The 21,183-nt window shown below is 43.4% G+C and overlaps 1 protein-coding gene across 2 annotated transcripts in view; it reads left to right on the top strand.

Moving 5' to 3' along the window:
- Positions 1-4,275: 4,275 nt before the first annotated feature.
- parga (poly (ADP-ribose) glycohydrolase a) overlaps positions 4,276-21,183 on the top strand; it is a 105,185-nt gene continuing 88,277 nt past the window's right edge. Inside the window, exons 1-8 of one of the 2 annotated variants that reach the window (XM_071408869.1) lie at positions 4,276-4,325; positions 4,616-4,702; positions 4,919-5,025; positions 5,230-6,277; positions 9,520-9,730; positions 12,765-12,887; positions 18,551-18,622; positions 19,271-19,345. In XM_071408869.1, coding sequence (XP_071264970.1) covers positions 4,920-5,025; positions 5,230-6,277; positions 9,520-9,730; positions 12,765-12,887; positions 18,551-18,622; positions 19,271-19,345 — 1,635 coding nt within the window. In that variant the 5' untranslated portion in view covers positions 4,276-4,325; positions 4,616-4,702; position 4,919. Of the gene's footprint in view, positions 4,703-4,918; positions 5,026-5,229; positions 6,278-9,519; positions 9,731-12,764; positions 12,888-18,550; positions 18,623-19,270; positions 19,346-21,183 lie in introns of both variants that reach the window. The other variant, XM_071408868.1, reaches the window with a different exon arrangement.

Here is a 21,183-nt window from a genome sequence, read left to right as displayed (position 1 = left end):
CCAGGGGGTGTACTGAGGAGATAGACTAGTGTCCTGTCCAGGGTGTGTACTGGTACATCAAGCTACCTTGTGCTACAGAAACAGGTGATAGACTGGTGTTCTGAGGAGATAGACTGGTGTCCTGTCCAGGGTGTGTACTTGTACATCAAGCTGCGTTGCGCTACAGAAACAGGTGATAGGCTCCTACACTATGTTCTGTTTTTACTAACCACATAATCTATTTACTAACCACATCATCTGGTGCAGTCGATGACGTGGTTGATCCATGCAACATCTGAGCAGGGCAACATGACCTTTGTGCTCAATAAAGAAATAATAACAGAGTAGTATGTTGCCTGTACTTTCATCTTGAGATGTATCTGCAGTCCCACAGCGAGAAATGTTCCCACAAACGGTTCTACCACATCGCTTTCTTACCCAAGCGGTCCCAACAACACCTTAGTGGCAAACACATTGATGGGGAAACAGCTGTTCGCTAATTGGCAGGGAAACACAAGTTCCCTAATACACAGAAGGCTATACGAAGGCTATGTCTGTTTATATCTAAGTTTCTAAAAATGTATTTTTGTTTTAAATAAATGCCATGTAACTTATATGAAGGCTATATCTAGATATATCTAGTTTCTACAATGCTTTTCAGTTTTCTGAACCACACAGCCCACAAAGAAACAGATATAGCCTACAGTGCCTTTAGATATAGCCTACAGTGCTTTCAGATATAGCCTACAGTGCCTTCAGATATAGCCTACAGTGCTTTCAGATATAGCCTACAGTGCCTTCAGATATAGCCTACAGTGCTTTCAGATATAGCCTACAGTGCCTTCAGATATAGCCTACAGTGCCTTTAGATATAGCCTACAGTGCATTTAGATATAGCCTACAGTGCTTTCAGATATAGCCTACAGTGCTTTCAGATATAGCCTACAGTGCCTTTAGATATAGCCTACAGTGCTTTCAGATATAGCCTACAGTGCCTTTAGATATAGCCTACAGTGCATTTAGATATAGCCTACAGTGCTTTCAGATATAGCCTACAGTGCTTTCAGATATAGCCTACAGTGCCTTTAGATATAGCCTACAGTGCCTTTAGATATAGTCTACAGTGCCTTTAGATATAGCCTACAGTGCTTTCAGATATAGCCTACAGTGCCTTTAGATATAACCTACAGTGCTTTCAGATATAGCCTACAGTGCCTTCAGATATAGCCTACAGTGCCTTCAGATATAGCCTACAGTGCCTTCAGATATAGCCTACAGTGCCTTCAGATATAGCCTACAATGCTTTCAGATATAGCCTACAGTGCATTCAGATATAGCCTACAGTGCCTTCAGATATAGCCTACAGTGCCTTCAGATATAGCCTACAGTGCCTTCAGATATAGCCTACAGTGCTTTCAGATATAGCCTACAGTGCATTCAGATATAGCCTACAGTGCCTTCAGATATAGCCTACAGTGCCTTCAGATATAGCCTACAGTGCCTTCAGATATAGCCTACAGTGTCTTCAGATATAGCCTACAGTGCCTTCAGATATAGCCTACAGTGCATTCAGATATAGCCTACAGTGCCTTCAGATATAGCCTACAGTGTCTTCAGATATAGCCTACAGTGACATTCAGATATAGCCTACAGTGTCTTTAGATATAGCCTACAGTGCATTTAGATATAGCCTACAGTGCCCCTTGATTTTTTTCACATTTTGTTATGTTACAAAGTGGGATTAAAATGGATGTAATTGTAATTTTTTGTCAACGATCTACACAAAATGCTCTGTAATGTCATAATGGGGGGAAAAAATCTATAATTTGAAAAGAAATACATGGATTTAAAAAATATATATATCTTGATTACTTAAGTTTTCAACACCCCGAGTCAATACATGTTAGAATGAGCTTTGGCAGGAATTACAGCTGTGAGTCTTTCTGGGTAAGTCTCCACACCTGGAATATACAATATTAGCATATTATTGTTTTTCAAATTCTTCAAGCTCTGTCAAGTTTGTTGTTGATCATTACTACAAAACCATTTTCAAGCGTTGCCATAGATTTTCAAGCTGATTTACAGTAAGTCAAAACTGTAACTAGGCCACTCAGGAACATTCAACGTTGTCTTGTTGAGCAACTCCAGTGTATATTTGGCCTTGCGTTTTAAGTTATTGTCCTGCTAAAAGGTGAATTTGTCTCCCAGTGTCTGTTGGAAAGCAGACTGAACCAGGCTTTCCTCTAGGATTTTGCCTGTGCTTAGCTCTATTACGACTCTTTTTATCCTAAAATACTCCCTAGTCCTTGCCGATGACACGCATACCCATAACATAATGTAGCCACCACCTTGCTTGAAAATATGAAGAGTAATATATATATATTTAAATTAAATATTTAATTTGGACTTTACTACTATAGCCATAGAAATGCATTGAATAACACATTCATAAATGGCAAAAAATAAATCAAATGGAATAAGGTTTTGAAGTGTCTGTCCTATATCTAGGATATGTAAGAAAGCTTGTTTTTTTGGATACATATTTAACCCCTTATTTTTGTTGGCATAAAACTAGCTCCATGCTTCCGTCATGCTCGGAAGAACACCATCATGCTCGTGAGAGTCTCCCCTTTACCTAGTGGGGTCATATTAGTTTGCAGGCCAAACCGTGCAGACGCTATAGATATTTTTTATGAGAAGACAGATTTTCGGGATGTCTCATGGTCTGACAAATATCGCTGTAGCTCGGCCACCTTCCACCGCAGATCAAATCAAATGTTATTGGTCACATACACGTGGTTGGCAGATGTTGTTATTGCACGTGTAGTGAAATGCTTGTGCTTCTAATTCCGACAGTGTAGCAATATCTAACATGTTATCTAACAATTACACAACTAGCTAATACAACAAATCTAAGTAAAGAAATGGAACAAGAATATAGAAACATATATATATGGATCAGCAATGACAGAGCGACATAGGCAAGATGTAATAGATTGTATAAAATATAAAACATATGAGATGGGTAATGCAAAATAAGTAAACATTATTAAAGTGGCATTATTTAGGTGACTAGTGATCCATTTATTAAAGTGGTCAATGATTTCAAGTCTGTATGTAGGCAGCAGCCTCTCTGTGTTAGTGACGGCTGTTTAACAGTCTCATGGCCTTGAGATAGAAGCTGTTTGCAGTCTCTCGGTCCCAGCTTTGATGCACCTGTACTGACCTCGCCTTCTGGATGGTAGCGGGGTGAACAGGCTGTGGCTCGGGTGGTTGTTGTCCTTGATGATTTTTTTGGCCTTCCTGTGACATCGGGTGCTGTAGGTGTCCTGGAGGGCAGGTAGTTTGCCCCCGGTGATGCGTTGCACAGACCTCACCAACCTCTGTAGAGCCTTGCGGTTGTGGGCAGTGCAGTTTCCGTACAAGGCTGTGATACAGCACAACAGGATGCTCTCAATTCTGCATTTGTAAAGGTTTATGAGGGTTTTAGGTGACAAGCCACATTTCTTTAGATGCGGAGGGCCAACATAGGAAAATGTGGTGGATCGAGATGCAGACGGTGCAGATATCTCTAGTTTAAACTGACAGATTTTGATGCCGATGTTTTTCATTATGTTACTTAGATTGACACACGGGTGAAATTATGTTACTTAGATTGGCCACGTGGTGAAATCCCTGAGCGGTTTCCTTCCTCTGCTGCAACTGAGTTAAGAAGGACACCTGTGTCTTTGTAGTGACTGGGTGTATTAATACACCATCCAAAGTGTAATTAATAACTTCACCATGCTCAAATGGATATTGAATGTCCACCAATAGGTGCCCTTCTTTACGAGGCATTGAAAAACCTCCATGATCTTTGTGGTTGAATCTGTGTTTGAAATTTACTGCTCAACTGAGGGACCTTACAGATAATTATATGTGTGTGTGTACAGAGATTAGTTAGTCAATCAAAAATCATTTAAACACTTATTGCACACAGAGTGAGTCCATGCAACTTATTATTATACTTTGTTAACCACATTTCTACTCCTGAACGTATTTAGGCTTTCCATAACTAAGGTTTTGCCATTACTAAGGGTTTGAATACTTATTTACACAAGACATTTCAGCTTTTATTTATGTTTTACTAATTTCTAAAAATACATATTAAATGCAGGCAGTAACCCAAGATAATGTCGAAAAAGTCAAGGAGTGTTAATACTTTCTGAAGACACTGTGTTATGAATAAGTACAGTTTTTTTACACTCTTCTAATATACCGTGGGGGACATTTTGAAACGTTCAAAAATTATGTGACCCGGAAGTGATTTTGTTTTGTTGCTGAGACGATGACGTGTCTGTTTTGTGGTACGTTACAATCGAAACCGTATTGATTTAATATCTTTGGTTTAAGAGTTAACCTAACCTCACATCAGCTGTAAAACTATGTTGTTGTGCTAGCTAGTACATGTTGTCCAAGTAAAAACGCTCATGACAACAACGTAAAACTGTGAAGCTAATTGTGTCTAGCTAACCTTTGCGAATTAGCTAGACCTTGTTCACTGCTGGCTGTACATACAAAATGTATTTTGTGTCGTTAAACTAGCTATAGATCCACTGTCATATATGTTTGCAAGCCGTATGATATTATTCACTAGCCTGCTGAGGAGAGGACTCTGTGTGAAACCATTCTGGGACCATCGTTACCAAAACGCTTCGGTGGTATTACTGAATGAGGTTATATTGTGAGTATGCATAACAATACACTTTTCTTTATAGTTAACTACAATACAAAGACACGGTAACAGCTAGCTGGCAATTATGATTGTATGGACTATAGACAAGCAAATAATTGGGCGTGTGAAATGGCTAGCTAACGTTAGCTAGATGGTTTATCAACACACCTCCATCTATTCTAACGATGCTAACGTTATTTAATTCTGGTGCTCTTTCTCTTGTAGCATGACTGCACTGTCAGACTTGGAGCCTGCTAAAAAGAGACTGCGGGTTGAAGTTAGCCTCCAAACACCTGTCAGCTCAAGGAGCCCTCATTCATTGGCTTTCAAAGGTAACACTCCCTGAACAGGGAAGATAAATGATCCTCTATGTAATCTGATTGGAGGTTTTTCTCCAGTTCAGTTTTTGAGTTGTTTGATTGTCTGATGTGTTTTTGCAGTAGGCCTATAGTGAGTGTAGCCTATGACTTACCAGTCAAGTTAATTATGATCTAAGTTGATTCTCATTCTTTTGTCTTTTGTGGCCTTTCCCTTAGCAAGTTCCAAAGAGGCAAGTCTACACGCAATGGAGGGGCAGCAGCATGGTGCCAAAGCGACATCTCTCAGTCAGGAAAACAATCCCAAGTCCCAACAGAATAACCTTGATAAGTGGCTGTTGAACCTTTCCCAAAGCACCACAAGCCCAGCTTCTGACATGTCTGAAGCTGCTGAAAAACAACTGGAAGATGTAGAGATGGTGAGTCCAGACAGCTCTGAGTCTGGCTGCAGTCACAAGATCCAGTTTATGGAGACAGAGACAGAGGCCCAGACCCACAGTTCAGACTCTGAGGAACCTGTTGTCTCTAGTATTATAGGCCTGGAGGATGAAGAGACAGCGCCTTTAACACCAACTGACAGCCTAAAGGATCACAAGCCCGTCTCGCAAGTCTCCACAGATCACAGGCCTGTCTCAGAAATCACAGATCACAGGCCTGTCTCGCAAGTCTCCCCAGATCACAGGCCTGTCTCGCAAGTCACCACAGATCACAAGCCTGTCTCGGAAGTCTCCACAGATCACAAGCCGGTCTCGCAAGTCTCCACAGATCACAGGCCGGTCTCGCAAGTCACCACAGATCACAAGCCGGTCTCGGAAGTCTCCACAGATCACAAGCCGGTCTCGGAAGTCTCCACAGATCACAAGCCGGTCTCGGAAGTCTCCACAGATCACAAGCCGGTCTCGGAAGTCTCCACAGATCACAAGCCGGTCTCGGAAGTCTCCACAGATCACAAGCCGGTCTCGGAAGTCTCCACAGATCACAAGCCGGTCTCGGAAGTCTCCCCAGATCACAAGCCGGTCTCGGAAGTCTCCCCAGATCACAAGCCGGTCTCGGAAGTCTCCCCAGATCACAAGCCGGTCTCGGAAGTCTCCACAGATCACAAGCCGGTCTCGGAAGTCTCCACAGATCCTAAAGGGAACAGTGATGAGCAAATGGAGGAGACCGTGAGCCAGAGCAACAAGGAGCTGGACAAGCAGCAGGACACAGAAAGATCCTCCTCCTCCAAGGATAAAGGAAAAATAACAGACTTCTTCGCCCCATCCACAAGGTACAGTATTGAATACCAATAATTTCAGAAGTTTTGTCAGGAGAAAGAAGTCCCTGGTGCAGTGGAAGTAACCCATTTAATACAGAATTCTGGGTACACGCGTTTTACATTCAAATATGCAAGAGCAACTAGGTCACATCTTAGATTCAAGGACATAGTACAAAGTCATATCTCAAGATTATATAGTCTAAGCATCCTCAATTACATGTAGGGTATAGGCTTCATTACAAATGTTGGTTGATAGGACAGTGGTGGTACCAGCAGGTGAGGACAGTGGTACCAGCAGGTGGGGACAGTGGTGGTACCAGCAGGTGAGGACAGTGGTACCAGCAGGTGAGGACAGTGGTGGTACCAGCAGGTGGGGACAGTGATGGTACCAGCAGGTGGGGACAGTGGTGGTACCAGCAGGTGGGGACAGTGGTGGTACCAGCAGGTGAGGACAGTGGTGGTACCAGCAGGTGAGGACAGTGGTGGTACCAGCAGGTGGGGACAGTGGTGGTACCAGCAGGTGGGGACAGGGGTGGTACCAGCAGGTGGGGACAGTGGTGGTACCAGCAGGTGAGGACAGTGGTGGTACCAGCAGGTGAGGACAGTGGTGGTACCAGCAGGTGAGGACAGTGGTGGTACCAGCAGGTGGGGGACAGTGGTGGTACCAGCAGGTGGGGACAGTGGTGGTACCAGCAGGTGGGGACAGTGGTGGTACCAGCAGGTGGGGACAGTGGTGGTACCAGCAGGTGGGGACAGTGGTGGTACCAGCAGGTGGGGACAGTGGTGGTACCAGCAGGTGGGGACAGTGGTGGTACCAGCAGGTGGGGACAGTGGTGGTACCAGCAGGTGAAGACAGTGGTGGTACCAGCAGGTGAGGACAGTGGTGGTACCAGCAGGTGGGGACAGTGGTGGTACCAGCAGGTGGGGACAGTGGTGGTACCAGCAGGTGAAGACAGTGGTGGTACCAGCAGGTGAAGACAGTGGTGGTACCAGCAGGTGAGGACAGTGGTGGTACCAGCAGGTGAGGACAGTGGTGGTACCAGCAGGTGAGGACAGTGGTGGTACCAGCAGGTGAGGACAGTGGTGGTACCAGCAGGTGGGGGACAGTGGTGGTACCAGCAGGTGGGGACAGTGGTGGTACCAGCAGGTGGGGACAGTGGTGGTACCAGCAGGTGGGGACAGTGGTGGTACCAGCAGGTGGGGACAGTGGTGGTACCAGCAGGTGGGGACAGTGGTGGTACCAGCAGTTCGAGACAGTTTTTGAGAGCTGAGAATGTGTCCTGGGTCGTTCCACCTCAAAAAGTACACGAGGCTTTCAACACCCACCATCTCAGATTGTTCTGGAATCATTTGTTGTTAGAAACAGATCAGATTAGCATTCCTGCAACACTAATTTGTGGAAAATACAATTTGATCTCTGAGGAAGGAAGCTAATTGAGTGCATCCAAATCGGCAATTTTTTGGTATTTATTAGGATCCACTTTAGCCGCTGCAAAAGCATTAGCTACTCTTCCTGGGGTCCACATGAAACATGACATAGTACAGAACATTAGTCAATGACTTGAAATGCATACATTTAAAACATCACACATATCCTACATGTCAGATTAATTTAATATCACCTCTTTTTCCATGAACTTCAGTTAATAGCCTGTCAGAAGAGCAGCTTGATATTGACTAAAACCACATGCACACAATATCTAGCACACAATATCTAGGTCTAATACAACATTTGTATTTATATGATTAATTTGTATTTATAATCACTGACCTAGACAACCAGGTGAGGGGAAGACAACCAGGTGAGGGGAGTTCCTAACTAATCACTGACCTAGACAACCAGGTGAGGGGAGTTCCTAACTAATCACTGACCTAGACAACCAGGTGAGGGGAGTTCCTAACTAATCACTGACCTAGACAACCAGGTGAGGGGAGTTCCTAACTAATCACTGACCTAGACAACCAGGTGAGGGGAGTTCCTAACTAATCACTGACCTAGACAACCAGGTGAGGGGAGTTCCTACCTAATCACTGACCTAGACAACCAGGTGAGGGGAGTTCCTAACTAATCACTGACCTAGACAACCAGGTGAGGGGAGTTCCTAACTAATCACTGACCTAGACAACCAGGTGAGGGGAGTTCCTAACTAATCACTGACCTAGACAACCAGGTGAGGGGAGTTCCTACCTAATCACTGACCTAGACAACCAGGTGAGGGGAGTTCCTACCTAATCACTGACCTAGACAACCAGGTGAGGAGTCCCTACCAAATCACTGAGACAACCAGGTACAAGTGAACAGTAAGAACCAGCAGACATTAGACCAGGGTTCACCAACTAGCGTCCTGCGAGGTGAATTTGGTCTGCGAATAGTTTATAGGTACTATATTTACATTCAATAAATATAGTACCTAACATCCGATTTGGACCAAACGTTTTTCTAACAATGAGCTAGACATGAGGAATCCACGCCGATATATATACTTCACTTCAGACTTTTTAAAGTTAGTTAGGCCTGTGTGTAAGTAATTAAGCAGGTTACTCTTGTTATGGTTGTAAGCAAAGATCTGTGAGGATATGAGTCGACTTGGCGTCCGGCTCGTGTCTCTTGGTTGACCCTTTCAGATGAGTATTTTCAACAATAAAGTTGTTTCGGGGCAAAGTTTCACAAGCTTCACAAAGCTTCACAAGTTTCACAAGCTTCACAAGCTTCACAAGTTTCACAAGCTTCACAAGTTTCACAAGCTTCACAAGTTTCACAAGCTTCACAAAGTTTCACAAGCTTCACAAGTTTCACAAGCTTCACAAGCTTCACAAAGTTTCACAAGCTTCACAAAGTTTCTTTATGGTTTTTCACTCTTAGGCTACTGACCAATAGAACACCTAGCCTAATTTGAATGTCATTCGTACAATTTTAACTTGTCGATAGGTTTTATCATGACAGTTTCTTGTGTTCCTGTTACTGCCAGAGAAACATGCTCTTCTCTGGGGTGGCTGTTGTGACTCTACAAGTGGTGGAGAAAACATGGCAACAGAAGAACCAATGTCTTCCTATCAGTACAGAGATCAAGTCGATGTCATAAAGGGAGTCTATTGTGATGTAGGCAGTCGTTTTTAGCTAGATTGTTCTGATGTCTTCTTAAGATGTTTATTTTAAGTCATGTTGCTCTTGTATCATGTTGTTGATCTATTGCCTATTGTTTTTCTTCTTCTGTGTTGTGTTAAAGTTGTTTCTCTTGTTTTCAATGTGACAGTGCCCAAGCTCCTTCGGAGAAACAACACAGATATGGAGACGTCCCGCGTGAGAGACAACGTGGGGACAGAGATGACGTCCCTCCGCCGTCGCCGCCGTACGATTCCAAGTGGCTGGGAAGCCCCATCGGTGATCTGAGGAGAATGCCACAGTGTGGTCGACCACTCCCACCACTGAGGAATAGTCCTGACCATCACACTGTCATGATCAGGGTGAGAGAGAGGGAGCAGCTCCTTGGAAAACTAACTGAATACTTTAGTCTAAGCCAGTGGTGTCAAACCCCTTTAGTCCACGCCAGTGGTGTCTAAGCCAGTGGTGTCAAACCCCATGGTGGGCTGAGCATCTGGTGGTTTTGTTATTTCTTTTCAATTTGTGTTCAATTTGTTCCTAACTAATCACTGACCTAGACAACCAGGAGAGGGGAGTTCCTAACTAATCACTGACCTAGACAACCAGGTGAGGGGAGTTCATAACTAATCATTGACCTAGACAACCAGGTGAGGGGAGTTCCTAACTAATCACTGACCTAGACAATCAGGTGAGGGGAGTTCCTACCTAATCACTGACCTAGACAATCAGGTGAGGGGAGTCCCTACCTAATCACTGACCTAGACAACCAGGTGAGGGGAGTTCCTAACTAATCACTGACCTAGACAACCAGGTGAGGGGAGTTCCTACCTAATCACTGACCTAGACAACCAGGTGAGGGGAGTTCCTAACTAATCACTGACCTAGACAACCAGGTGAGGGGAGTCCCTAACTAATCACTGACCTACACAACCAGGTGAAGGGAGTCCCTACCTAATCACTGACCTAGACAACCAGGTGAGGGGAGTTCCTAACTAATCACTGACCTAGACAACCAGGTGAGGGGAGTTCCTACCTAATCACTGACCTAGACAACCAGGTGAGGGGAGTTCCTAACTAATCACTGACCTAGACAACCAGGTGAGGGGAGTTCCTAACTAATCACTGACCTAGACAACCAGGTGAGGGGAGTTCCTACCTAATCACTGACCTAGACAACCAGGTGAGGGGAGTTCCTAACTAATCACTGACCTAGACAACCAGGTGAGGGGAGTTCCTAAGTAATCACTGACCTAGACAACCAGATGAGGGGAGTTCCTAACTAATCACTGACCTAGACAACCAGATGAGGGGAGTTCCTAACTAATCACTGACCTAGACAACCAGGTGAGGGGAGTTCCTAACTAATCACTGACCTAGACAACCAGATGAGGGGAGTTCCTAACTAATCACTGACCTAGACAACCAGGTGAGGGGAGTTCCTAACTAATCACTGACCTAGACAACCAGGTGAGGGGAGTTCCTAACTAATCACTGACCTAGACAACCAGGTGAGGGGAGTTCCTAACTAATCACTGACCTAGACAACCAGGTGAGGAGAGTTCCTACCTAATCACTGACCTAGACAACCAGGTGAGGGGAGTCCCTACCTAATCACTGACCTAGACAACCAGGTGAGGGGAGTTCCTAACTAATCACTGACCTAGACAACCAGGTGAGGAGAGTTCCTACCTAATCACTGACCTAGACAACCAGGTGAGGGGAGTTCATAACTAATCATTGACCTAGACAACCAGGTGAGGGGAGTTCCTAACTAATCATTGACCTAGACAACCAGGTGAGGGGAGTCCCTACCTAATCACTGACCTAGACAACCAGGTGAGGGGAGTCCCTACCTAATCACTGAGACAACCAGGTACAAGTGAACAGTAAGAACCAGCAGACATTAGACCAGGGTTCACCAACTAGCGGCCTGCGAGGTGAATTTGGCCCCCCAAGTTTCCTGAGCAAAAAATATATATATATATATATATATATTTAATGAATTACATTTTTGGACAGAAAATACAAAATACACAAGAAAATCAGCTCCTAGTGATTTGAATTTTGGACTTCTGTTCCTAAGTATTCCCATGCATAATATGTGATCATATATACAAATATAAGCAATGATTCTGTTTTAGTCAAATATTTCATCTGTTTGGGTTTCTTGTGGTCAATTTACAGTCTACAAATGATTTATAATTATTTTCCGTCCCCCTGACCATCCGCTAAAGAAAAAAATTGGCCAGCAGCTGAATCTAATCTGATCACTGTACTAGTCACCCTCTGTAGAATGCGTTTGACACCTGTGGTCTAAGCCTTGATTTGTGCTAGTCCACAATAGTCCTGGTCTCAACATTTGTGTTGGATATATTTATCTTTAACTAGAATAAGTCAGTTAAGAACAAATTCTTATTTACAATGACGGCCTACCGGGGAACAGTGGGTTAACTGTCTTGTTCAGGGGCAGAACGACAGATTTTTATTTTTTACCTTGTCAGCTTGGGGATTCGATCTAGCAACCTTTCGGTTACTGGCCCAATGCTCTAACCACTAGGCTACCTGTTTCTAACCGCTAGGCTACCTGTCTCTAACCGCTAGGCTACCTGTCTCTAACCGCTAGGCTACCTGTCTCTAACCGCTAGGCTACCTGTCTCTAACCACTAGGCTACCTGTCTCTAACCACTAGGCTACCTGCCTCTAACCACTAGGCTACCTGTCTCTAACCACTAGGCTACCTGCCTCTAACCACTAGGCTACCTGTCTCTAACCACTAGGCTACCTGTCTCTAACCACTAGGCTACCTGTCTCTAACCACTAGGCTACCTGTCTCTAACCACTAGGCTACCTGTCTCTAACCACTAGGCTACCTGTCTCTAACCGCTAGGCTACCTGTCTCTAACCACTAGGCTACCTGTCTCTAACCACTAGGCTACCTGTCTCTAACCACTAGGCTACCTGTCTCTAACCACTAGGCTACCTACTCTAACCGCTAGGCTACCTGCTCTAACCACTAGACTACCTGTCTCTAACCACTAGGCTACCTGTCTCTAACCACTAGGCTACCTGTCTCTAACCACTAGGCTACCTGTCTCTAACCACTAGGCTTCCTGCCTCTAACCACTAGGCTACCTGTCTCTAACCACTAGGCTACCTGTCTCTAACCACTAGGCTACCTGTCTCTAACCACTAGGCTACCTGTCTCTAACCACCTATCTGCCGCCACAAGGATGTGTGAAGTATGATGAACACAAATGTGCATTATTAATGACTAAATAACACATGATTCTTCATCATCATCATCATCATCATCGTCTGGTTATCTGGACGAATGGTAGGACTTCCCATTGGTGATGCCGTTCATGTACTCATCATGCTGTATTTTCTCTTCAACAGACAGACCTCCTTCAAACAGGCAAAATTCCTGTTCCCTATCCCAACAAGTTCAAAGACACCTGGGATGAGGTCCATGTGAAAATGCCCTGTTCAAAGAACAACCTATTCCCAGTAGGAAATCAGGTACTGCTTATACCGTAGTTACACGTTGTACTGTCATGTTTTGAAATTGGACTCACTAACTACAAGTGTTGTTTATAACTTGCAAGTGATCTCCGAGCCGACATCTCTCACCATTAGGGAAAGAGTTAATCTACAGTGACTACAGAAAGTATTCATACCCCTTGACTTATTTCACATTTTTTTGTTGTTACAGCCTGAATTCAAAATGGATTCAATAAATACAAAATTCCCCCCATCATGTCAAAGTGACATAAATCAGAAATATCTCATTTACATTACTATTCACACCCCCAAGTCAATACATTAGAATCACCTTTGGCAGCGAAGTCTCTTAAGAGCTTTGCACACCTGGATTGTACAACATTTGCCAATTTATTCTTTTCAAAATTATTCAAGCTCTGTCAAATTGGTTATTGTTAATTGCTAGACAAAAAATTGTCAAGTCTTGCCATAGATTTTCAAGCGGATTTAAGTCAAAACTGTAACTCGGCCACTCAGGAACATTTACTATTTTCTTAGTAAGGTGAATTAATCTCCTAGTGTCTGGTGGAAAGTAGACGGAACCAGGTTTTTCTCTAGGATTTTGCCTGTGCTTAGCTCCATTCTGTTTCTTTTTTATCCTGAAAAACTCCCCAGTCCTTAATGATTGCAAGCATACCCATAACATGATGCAGCCAACACTATGCTTGAAAATATGGGGAGTGGTACTCAGTAATGTGTTGTATTGGATTTGGATTTGCCCCAAACATAACACTTTATATTCAGGACATAAAGTTAATTGCTTAGCCACATTTTTTGCAGTATTATTTTACTGCCATATTGCAAACAGGATGCATGTTTTGGAGAGAAAAAAATATTCTGTACAGGCTTCCTTCTTTTCACTCTGTCAATTAGGTTAATATTGTGGAGTAACTACAATGATGTTGATCCATCCTCAGTTTTCTCCTATCACAGCCATTAAACTCTGTAACTGTTTTAAAGTTACCATTGGCCTCATGGTGAAATCCCTGAGTGGTTTCCTTCCTCTCCGGCAACTGAGTTAGGAAGGATGCCTTTTTATCTTTTTTAGTGTAATTAATAACTTCACCATACTCAAAGGCATATTCAATGTCTGCTTTTTGATTTTTTTTTAAAATCTACCAATAGGTTCTCTTCCCTGGTCTTTGGTTGAATCTGTGTTTAAAATTCACTGCTCGACTGAGGCACCTTATAGATAATAATTGTATGTGTGGGTTACAGAGATGAGGTACTCATTCAAAAACTTGTGAAGCAAATTTTTACTCCTGAACTTATTTAGGCTTGCCATAACAAAAGGGGTTGAATGCTTATTCACTCAAAACATTTCAGCTTTTCATTTTGTATTAATTTGTAAAAAATGTCAAAAACATTATTCCACTTTAAACATGATGGGTTATTGTGTGTAGGGCCAGCGACAAACATCTATATTTGATCTATTTTAAATTCAGGCTGTAACACAACAACATGTGGATGAAGTCAAGGGGTTTGAATACTTTCTGAAGGCTCTGTGTCACTCTAATTACACTGAACAGAAATATTGTATGTACGAAAGTATGTGGACACCCCTTCAAATTAGTGGATTTGTCTATTTCGGCCACACCTGTTGCTGACAGGTGTATAAAATCGAGCACACCGCCATGCAATCTCCATAGACAAACATTGGCAATTGAATGGTCTTACTGAAGAGCTCAGTGACTTTCAACATGGCATCGTCATAGGATGCCACCTTTCTAACAAGTCAGTTTGTCACATTTCTGCTCTGCTAGAGCTGCCCCAGTTATCTGTAAGTGCTGTTATTGTGAAGTTGAAATGTCTAGGAGCAACAACGGCTCAGCCACGAAGTGGTAGGCCACACAATCTCACAGAACAGGACCGCTGAAGTGCACAGCGCTTACAAAATCATCTGTCCTTGTTTGCACCAAATCCCTAATGAGTTCCAAACTGCCTCTGGAAGAAACGTCAGACACAGGAACTGTTTGTCGGGAGCTTCATGAAATGGGTTTCCGTGGTCGAGCAGCAGCACACAGGCCTAAGATCACCATGCACAATGCCAAGCGTCGGCTGGAGTGGTGTAAAGCTTGCTGCCATTGGACTCTGGAGCAGTGGAAACGTGTTTTCTGGGGTGATAAATCACACTTCACCATCTGGCAGTCCAACAGACAAATCTGGGTTTGGCAGATGCCAGGAGAAGGCTACCTGCCCCAATGCATAGTGCCAACTGTTAAGTTTGGTGGAGGAGGAATAACGCCCGGGGTTGTTTTCCGTTGTTCGTGCTAGGCCCCTTAGTGAAGGGAAATTTTAACACTTAGGCATACTATAACATTCTAGACGATTCTGTGCTTCCAACTTTTGGGCAACAGTTTGGACAAAACCGTTTCCTGTTTCAGCATGACAATGCCCTACCATCCACAAAGTGAGGTCCATGCAGAAATGGTTTGTTGAGATCGGTGTGGAAGAACTTGACAGGCCTGTACAGAGCCCTGACCTCAACCGCATCGAACACCTTTTGGGATGAATTGGAACACCGACTGCGAGCCAGGCCTAATCGCTCAACATCACTGCCCCGACCTCACTAATGCTCTTGTGGCTGAATGGAAGCAAGTCCCTGCCTTAACGTTCTATCATCTAGTGGAATGCCTTCCCAGAAGAGTGGAGGCAGTTATAGCAGAAAAGTGGGGACCAACTGGGAAATTTTCAGCTTCTAGGAATTTTTTACAGATCCTTGCGGCATGCATTATCATGCTGATACATGAGTTATGGCGGCAGATGGATGGGCCTCCGGATCTCATGGTATTTCTGGACGTTCAAATTGTCATAGATAAAATGCAATTGTGTTCGTTGTTCATAGCTTATGCCTGCCCGTACCATAACCCCATTTCCACCATGGGGCACTCTGTTCACAACGTTGACATCAGCAACCCACTCGCCCACACAATGCCATACACGCTGTCTGCCATCTGCACGGTACAGTTGAATCCGGGATTCATCCGTGAAGAGCACATTTCTCCAGCGTGCCAGTAGCCATCCTGAAGTCGGTTACGACGCCGAACTGCAGTCAGGTCAAGACCCTGGTGAGGACGACGAGAACGCAGATGAGCTTCCCTGAGACGGTTTCTGACAGTTTGTGCAGAAATCCTTTGCTTGTGCAAACCCACACGCTTTCATCAGCTGTCCGGGTGGCTGGTCTCAGACCATACTGCAGGTGAATAAGCCGCATGTGGAGCTAGTATGGTTACACGTGGTAGGCGGTTGTGAGGCCGGTTGGACGTACTGCCAAATTCTCTTAACACGATGTTAGAGCCGGTTTATGTTAGAGAAATGAACATTAAATTCTCTGGCAACAACTCGGGTGGACATTCCTGCAGTCAGCATGCCAATTGCACGCTCTATTAAAACTTCTGTGGCATTGTGTTGTGTGACAAAACGGCACATTTTAGTGGCCTTTTCTAGTCCCCAGCACAAGGTGCACATATGTAATGATCATGCTGTTTAATCAGCTTCTTGTGTAGAATGTGAAATAAGCTTGATGTGCGTACGGAGCATTTCTCTGATCTTTTATTTCATTGATATACCACGGCTGTCAGCCAATCAGCATTCAGGGCTCGACCCAAACGGTTTATAATGAGAATTGAATCACCTTTTCCATAACTAGACCATTACTTTAACAGGTGCACGTTATGAAAACATGGGACCAACACTTTACATGTTTTGCTTATATTTTTGGTTCAGTGTAATTCTAACAAATCAATGGGACAATAAAATAAATAAGTTATTGACTTTGTTATTTCCTTGGGAAGTTGTTCAAATGTTGTGTGTGTATGTATGTGTGTATATCTATATATATATACAGTTGAAGTCTGAAGTTTACATACACCTTAGCCAAATACATTTAAACTCCGTTTTTCACAATTCTTGACATTTAATCCTAGTAAAAATCCCCTGTTTTAGGTCAGTTAGGATCACCACTTTATTTTAAGAATATGAAATGTCAGAATAATAATAGAGAGAGTGATTTATTTCAGCTTTATTTCTTTCATCACATTCCCAGTGGGTCAGAAGTTTACATACACTCAATTAGTATTTGGTAGCATTGCCTTTAAATTGTTCAACTTGGGTCAAACATTTTGGGTAGCCTTCCACAAGCTTCCCACAATAAATTGGGTGAATTTTGGCCCATTCATCCTGACAGAGCTGGTGTAACTGAGTCAGGTTTGTAGGCCTCCTTGCTCGCACACGCTTTTTCAGTTCTGCCCACAAATTTTCTATAGGATTGAGTTCAGGACTTTGTGATGGCCACTCCAATACCTTGACTTTGTTGTTCTTCAGCCATTTTCCCACAAATTTGGAAGTATGCTTAGGGTCATTGTCCATTTGGAAGATCCATTTGTGACCAAGCTTTTAACTTCCTGACTGATGTCTTGAGATGTTGCTTCAATATTTCCACATAATTTTCCTACCTCATGATGCCATCTATTTTGTGAAGTGCACCGGTCCCTCCTGCAGCAAAGCACCTCCACAACATGATGCCGCCACCCCCGTGCTTCACGGTTGGGATAGTGTTCTTCAGCTTGCAAGCGGCCCCCTTTTTCCTCAACATAACGATGGTCATTATGGCCAAACAGTTCTATTTTTGTTTCATCAGATCAGAGAACATTTCTCCAAAATGTACAATCTTTGTCCCCATGTGCGGTTGCAAAGCGTAGTCTGGCTTTTTTATGGCGGTTTTGGAGCAGTGGCTTCTTCCTTGCTGAGCGGCCTTTCAGGATATGTTGATTTTAGTACTCGTTTTACTGTGGATATAGATACTTTTGTACTTGTTTCCTTCAGCATCTTCACAAGGTCCTTTGCTGTTGTTCTGGGATTGATTTGCACTTTTCGCACCAAAGTACGTTCATCTCTAGGAGACAGAACGCGTCTCCTTCCTGAGCGGTGTGATGGCTGCGTGGTCCCATGGTGTTTATACCTGTGTACTGTTGTTTGTACAGATGAACGTGGTACCTTCAGGCATTTGGAAATTGCTCCCAAGGATGAACCAGACTTGTGGAGGTCTACAATCTTTTTTCTGAGGTCTTGGCTGATTTCTTTTGATTTCACCATGTTGTCAAGCATAGGTGCACTGAGTTTGATGGTGGGCCTTGAAATACATCCACAGGTACACCTCCAATTGACTCAAATAATGGCAATTAGCCTATCAGAATCTTCTAAAGCCATGACATAATTTTCTGGAATTTTCCAAGCTGTATATAGGCACAGTCAACTTAGTGTATGTAAACTTCTGACCCACTGGAATCTGTCTGTAAACAATTGTTGAAAAAATGACTTGTCATGCACAAAATAGATGTCCTAACCGACTTGCCAAAACTATAGTTTGTTAACAAGAAATTTGTGGAGGTGTTGAAAAATGAGTTTTAATGACTCCAACCTAAGTGTATGTAAACTTCCTACTTCAACTGTATACTGTCAGATAAAATCAGTCAGGGAAACTAATAAAGGCATTTGTTTTGTGATGATGCAAATCGATATCATGTCTTAGGAAGAACTGACCACTAACCCCTGCCTGACCTGTACGATCAGGAAAGATTAGGCGGAGGAGGAGGAGGAGGATGATGATGATGATGGTGGTGGTTAACTTCCTGGTTTTGCAGGAGGTGCAGGAACGGTGGGAACTCATCCAGAAAGCTTTAAACAGAAAATTTTGCAGTTCCCATGATGTGAAGGTAAGTTAATGACTAAATTGATATTCTGTCTGTTCACTGTGGAGCAATTTTATTTTTTTATTTGTTTTTATTTCACCTTTATTACACCTTTATTTAACCAGGTAGGCCAGTTGAGAACAAGTTCTCATTCACAACTGCGACCTGGCCAAGATAAAGCAAAGCAGTGCGACCAAAAACAACAACACAGAGTTACACATAAACAAACGTACAGTCAATAAACACAATAGAAAAATCTATGTACAGTGTGTGCAAATGTAGAAGAGTAGGGAGGTAAGGCAATAAATAGGCCATTAGAGGCAAAATAATTACAATTTAGCATTAAGCAATGTATTCAACATGTACAGTATCTATTGGTTGATCAGATGCATCAATGCATTATTAGATATTATTAGCGTTATTATTAAGAGAGAGGATGTTTTATGTGGTGTTCAAATACATGTTCACTGTGTTATAAAATCTGTTTTAGAGGAACTATCAAATCCATTATTGTATAAATAATACATGTTATTACCCGAATTGGCCATGAGATGGCACCAAGATCCCGGATATCAAGGCAAAGATACTTACTGCAAAAAAATAAAAGCATGCGCCTCCTGTACTGAATTTGACATTAATGACATTTATTGGTGTGCATTTCCCCATTTTTAGAATGCCATATTGAAGTACAATGTTGCTCATGCCAAGAGATGGGACTTCACAGCTCTTCATTTGTTTTGCAACAAGGTAAGAAAATAATGTTATTGATTTAACGACCTTCTTAAATTATAGTCATCAGGTGGACCGTCTGGGTTCAAGGACATCTGAAAAATAAAATCGTTTCTGGCCTCATCAGTTAAACACACACACACACACACACACACACACACACACACACACACACACACACACACACACACACACACACAATCAGCATCTGGTTTTAAGAACCACTATTAAACTAATCATATTTTTAGTATCAATGAATATACCAGTCAGATTGGCATCAACCACAGGGCTGTAGTGATCTAGTCTGGTGCTCTGGTTCAGACACAGGGCTGTAGTGATCTAGTCTGGTGCTCTGGTTCAGACACAGGGCTGTAGTGATCTAGTCTGGTGCTCTGGTTCAGACACAGGGCTGTAGTGATCTAGTCTGGTGCTCTGGTTCAGACACAGGGCTGTAGTGATCTAGTCTGGTGCTCTGGTTCAGACACAGGGCTGTAGTGATCTAGTCTGGTGCTCTGGTTCAGACACAGGGCTGTAGTGATCTAGTCTGGTGCTCTGGTTCAGACACAGGGCTGTAGTGATCTAGTCTGGTGCTAGGTTCAGACACAGGGCTGTAGTGATCTAGTCTGGTGCTCTGGTTCAGACACAGGGCTGTAGTGATCTAGTCTGGTGCTCTGGTTCAGACACAGGGCTGTAGTGATCTAGTCTGGTGCTCTGGTTCAGACACAGGGCTGTAGTGATCTAGTCTGGTGCTCTGGTTCAGACACAGGGCTGTAGTGATCTAGTCTGGTGCTCTGGTTCAGACACAGCACAGGGCTGTAGTGATCTAGTCTGGTGCTCTGGTTCAGACACAGCACAGGGCTGTAGTGATCTAGTCTGGTGCTCTGGTTCAGACACAGCACAGGGCTGTAGTGATCTAGTCTGGTGCTCAGCTGTGTAAATCACACGGAGTCAGTCATCTGACTACATCTGCATACCTCTCTAAAGACAGCAACCGCTATACAGCAGACGCTGTACATTTAGCTGTGTAAATCACACGGAGTCAGTCATCTGACTACATCTGCATACCTCTCTAAAGACAGCAACCGTTATACAGCAGACGCTGTGTATTATCGTTGAAATGTTACAAACTCATTACATTTAATAAGGGCTCTATCAATGTCTGTCTAATATTTAGGTCTTACAAATTGCTGGTAAAAAAACAACAGATTAAATAACTCATGAAACGGACTGTGACTGTGAGGGGACACGCACATTATTTTGTTGTTGTATTGTTTGTGTATCGTTGTATTTTAAATTTGTGTCACTTGTCTTTTCTGTTATCAGTGTTTTGTTAATTGTCATGTTTTGTGTGGACCCCAGGAAGATTCGCTTCTGCAAAAGCTCATGGGGATCCTAATAAACAAATAAATACATTTGGTTGGTTTATAGCCCGAAATCACTTTTTTTGTTTATATCAGAATTCTATGGCTTAAATTCATTCTCTGTAAATTGTGAATAACTTACTCTGGGGACTAGCCTCTTTACTGAATGAAACTCAATGGCGTCTAGGATGACGTCGTCCCCAAAGTGACTCTACGTACATACCCCAACCAGGAGCCATGGATTACAGGCAACATCCGCACTGAGCTAAAGGGTAGAGCTGCCGCTTTCAAGGAGTCGGACTCTAACCTGGAAGCTAATAAGAAATCCCGCTATGCCCTCCGGCGAACCATCAAACAGGCAAAGCGTCAATGCAGGACTAAGATCGAATCGTACTACTCCGGCTCTGACGCTCGTCGGATGTGGCAGGGCTTGCAAACCATTACAGACTACAAGGGGAAGCACAGCCGAGAGCTGCCCAGTGACACGAGCCTACC

This window comes from Salvelinus alpinus, chromosome 7 (genome assembly GCF_045679555.1).
Source record: "Salvelinus alpinus chromosome 7, SLU_Salpinus.1, whole genome shotgun sequence".
Classification (NCBI taxonomy): Eukaryota; Metazoa; Chordata; class Actinopteri; order Salmoniformes; family Salmonidae; genus Salvelinus; species Salvelinus alpinus.
This window is presented reverse-complemented; position numbering and strand designations above follow the sequence as displayed.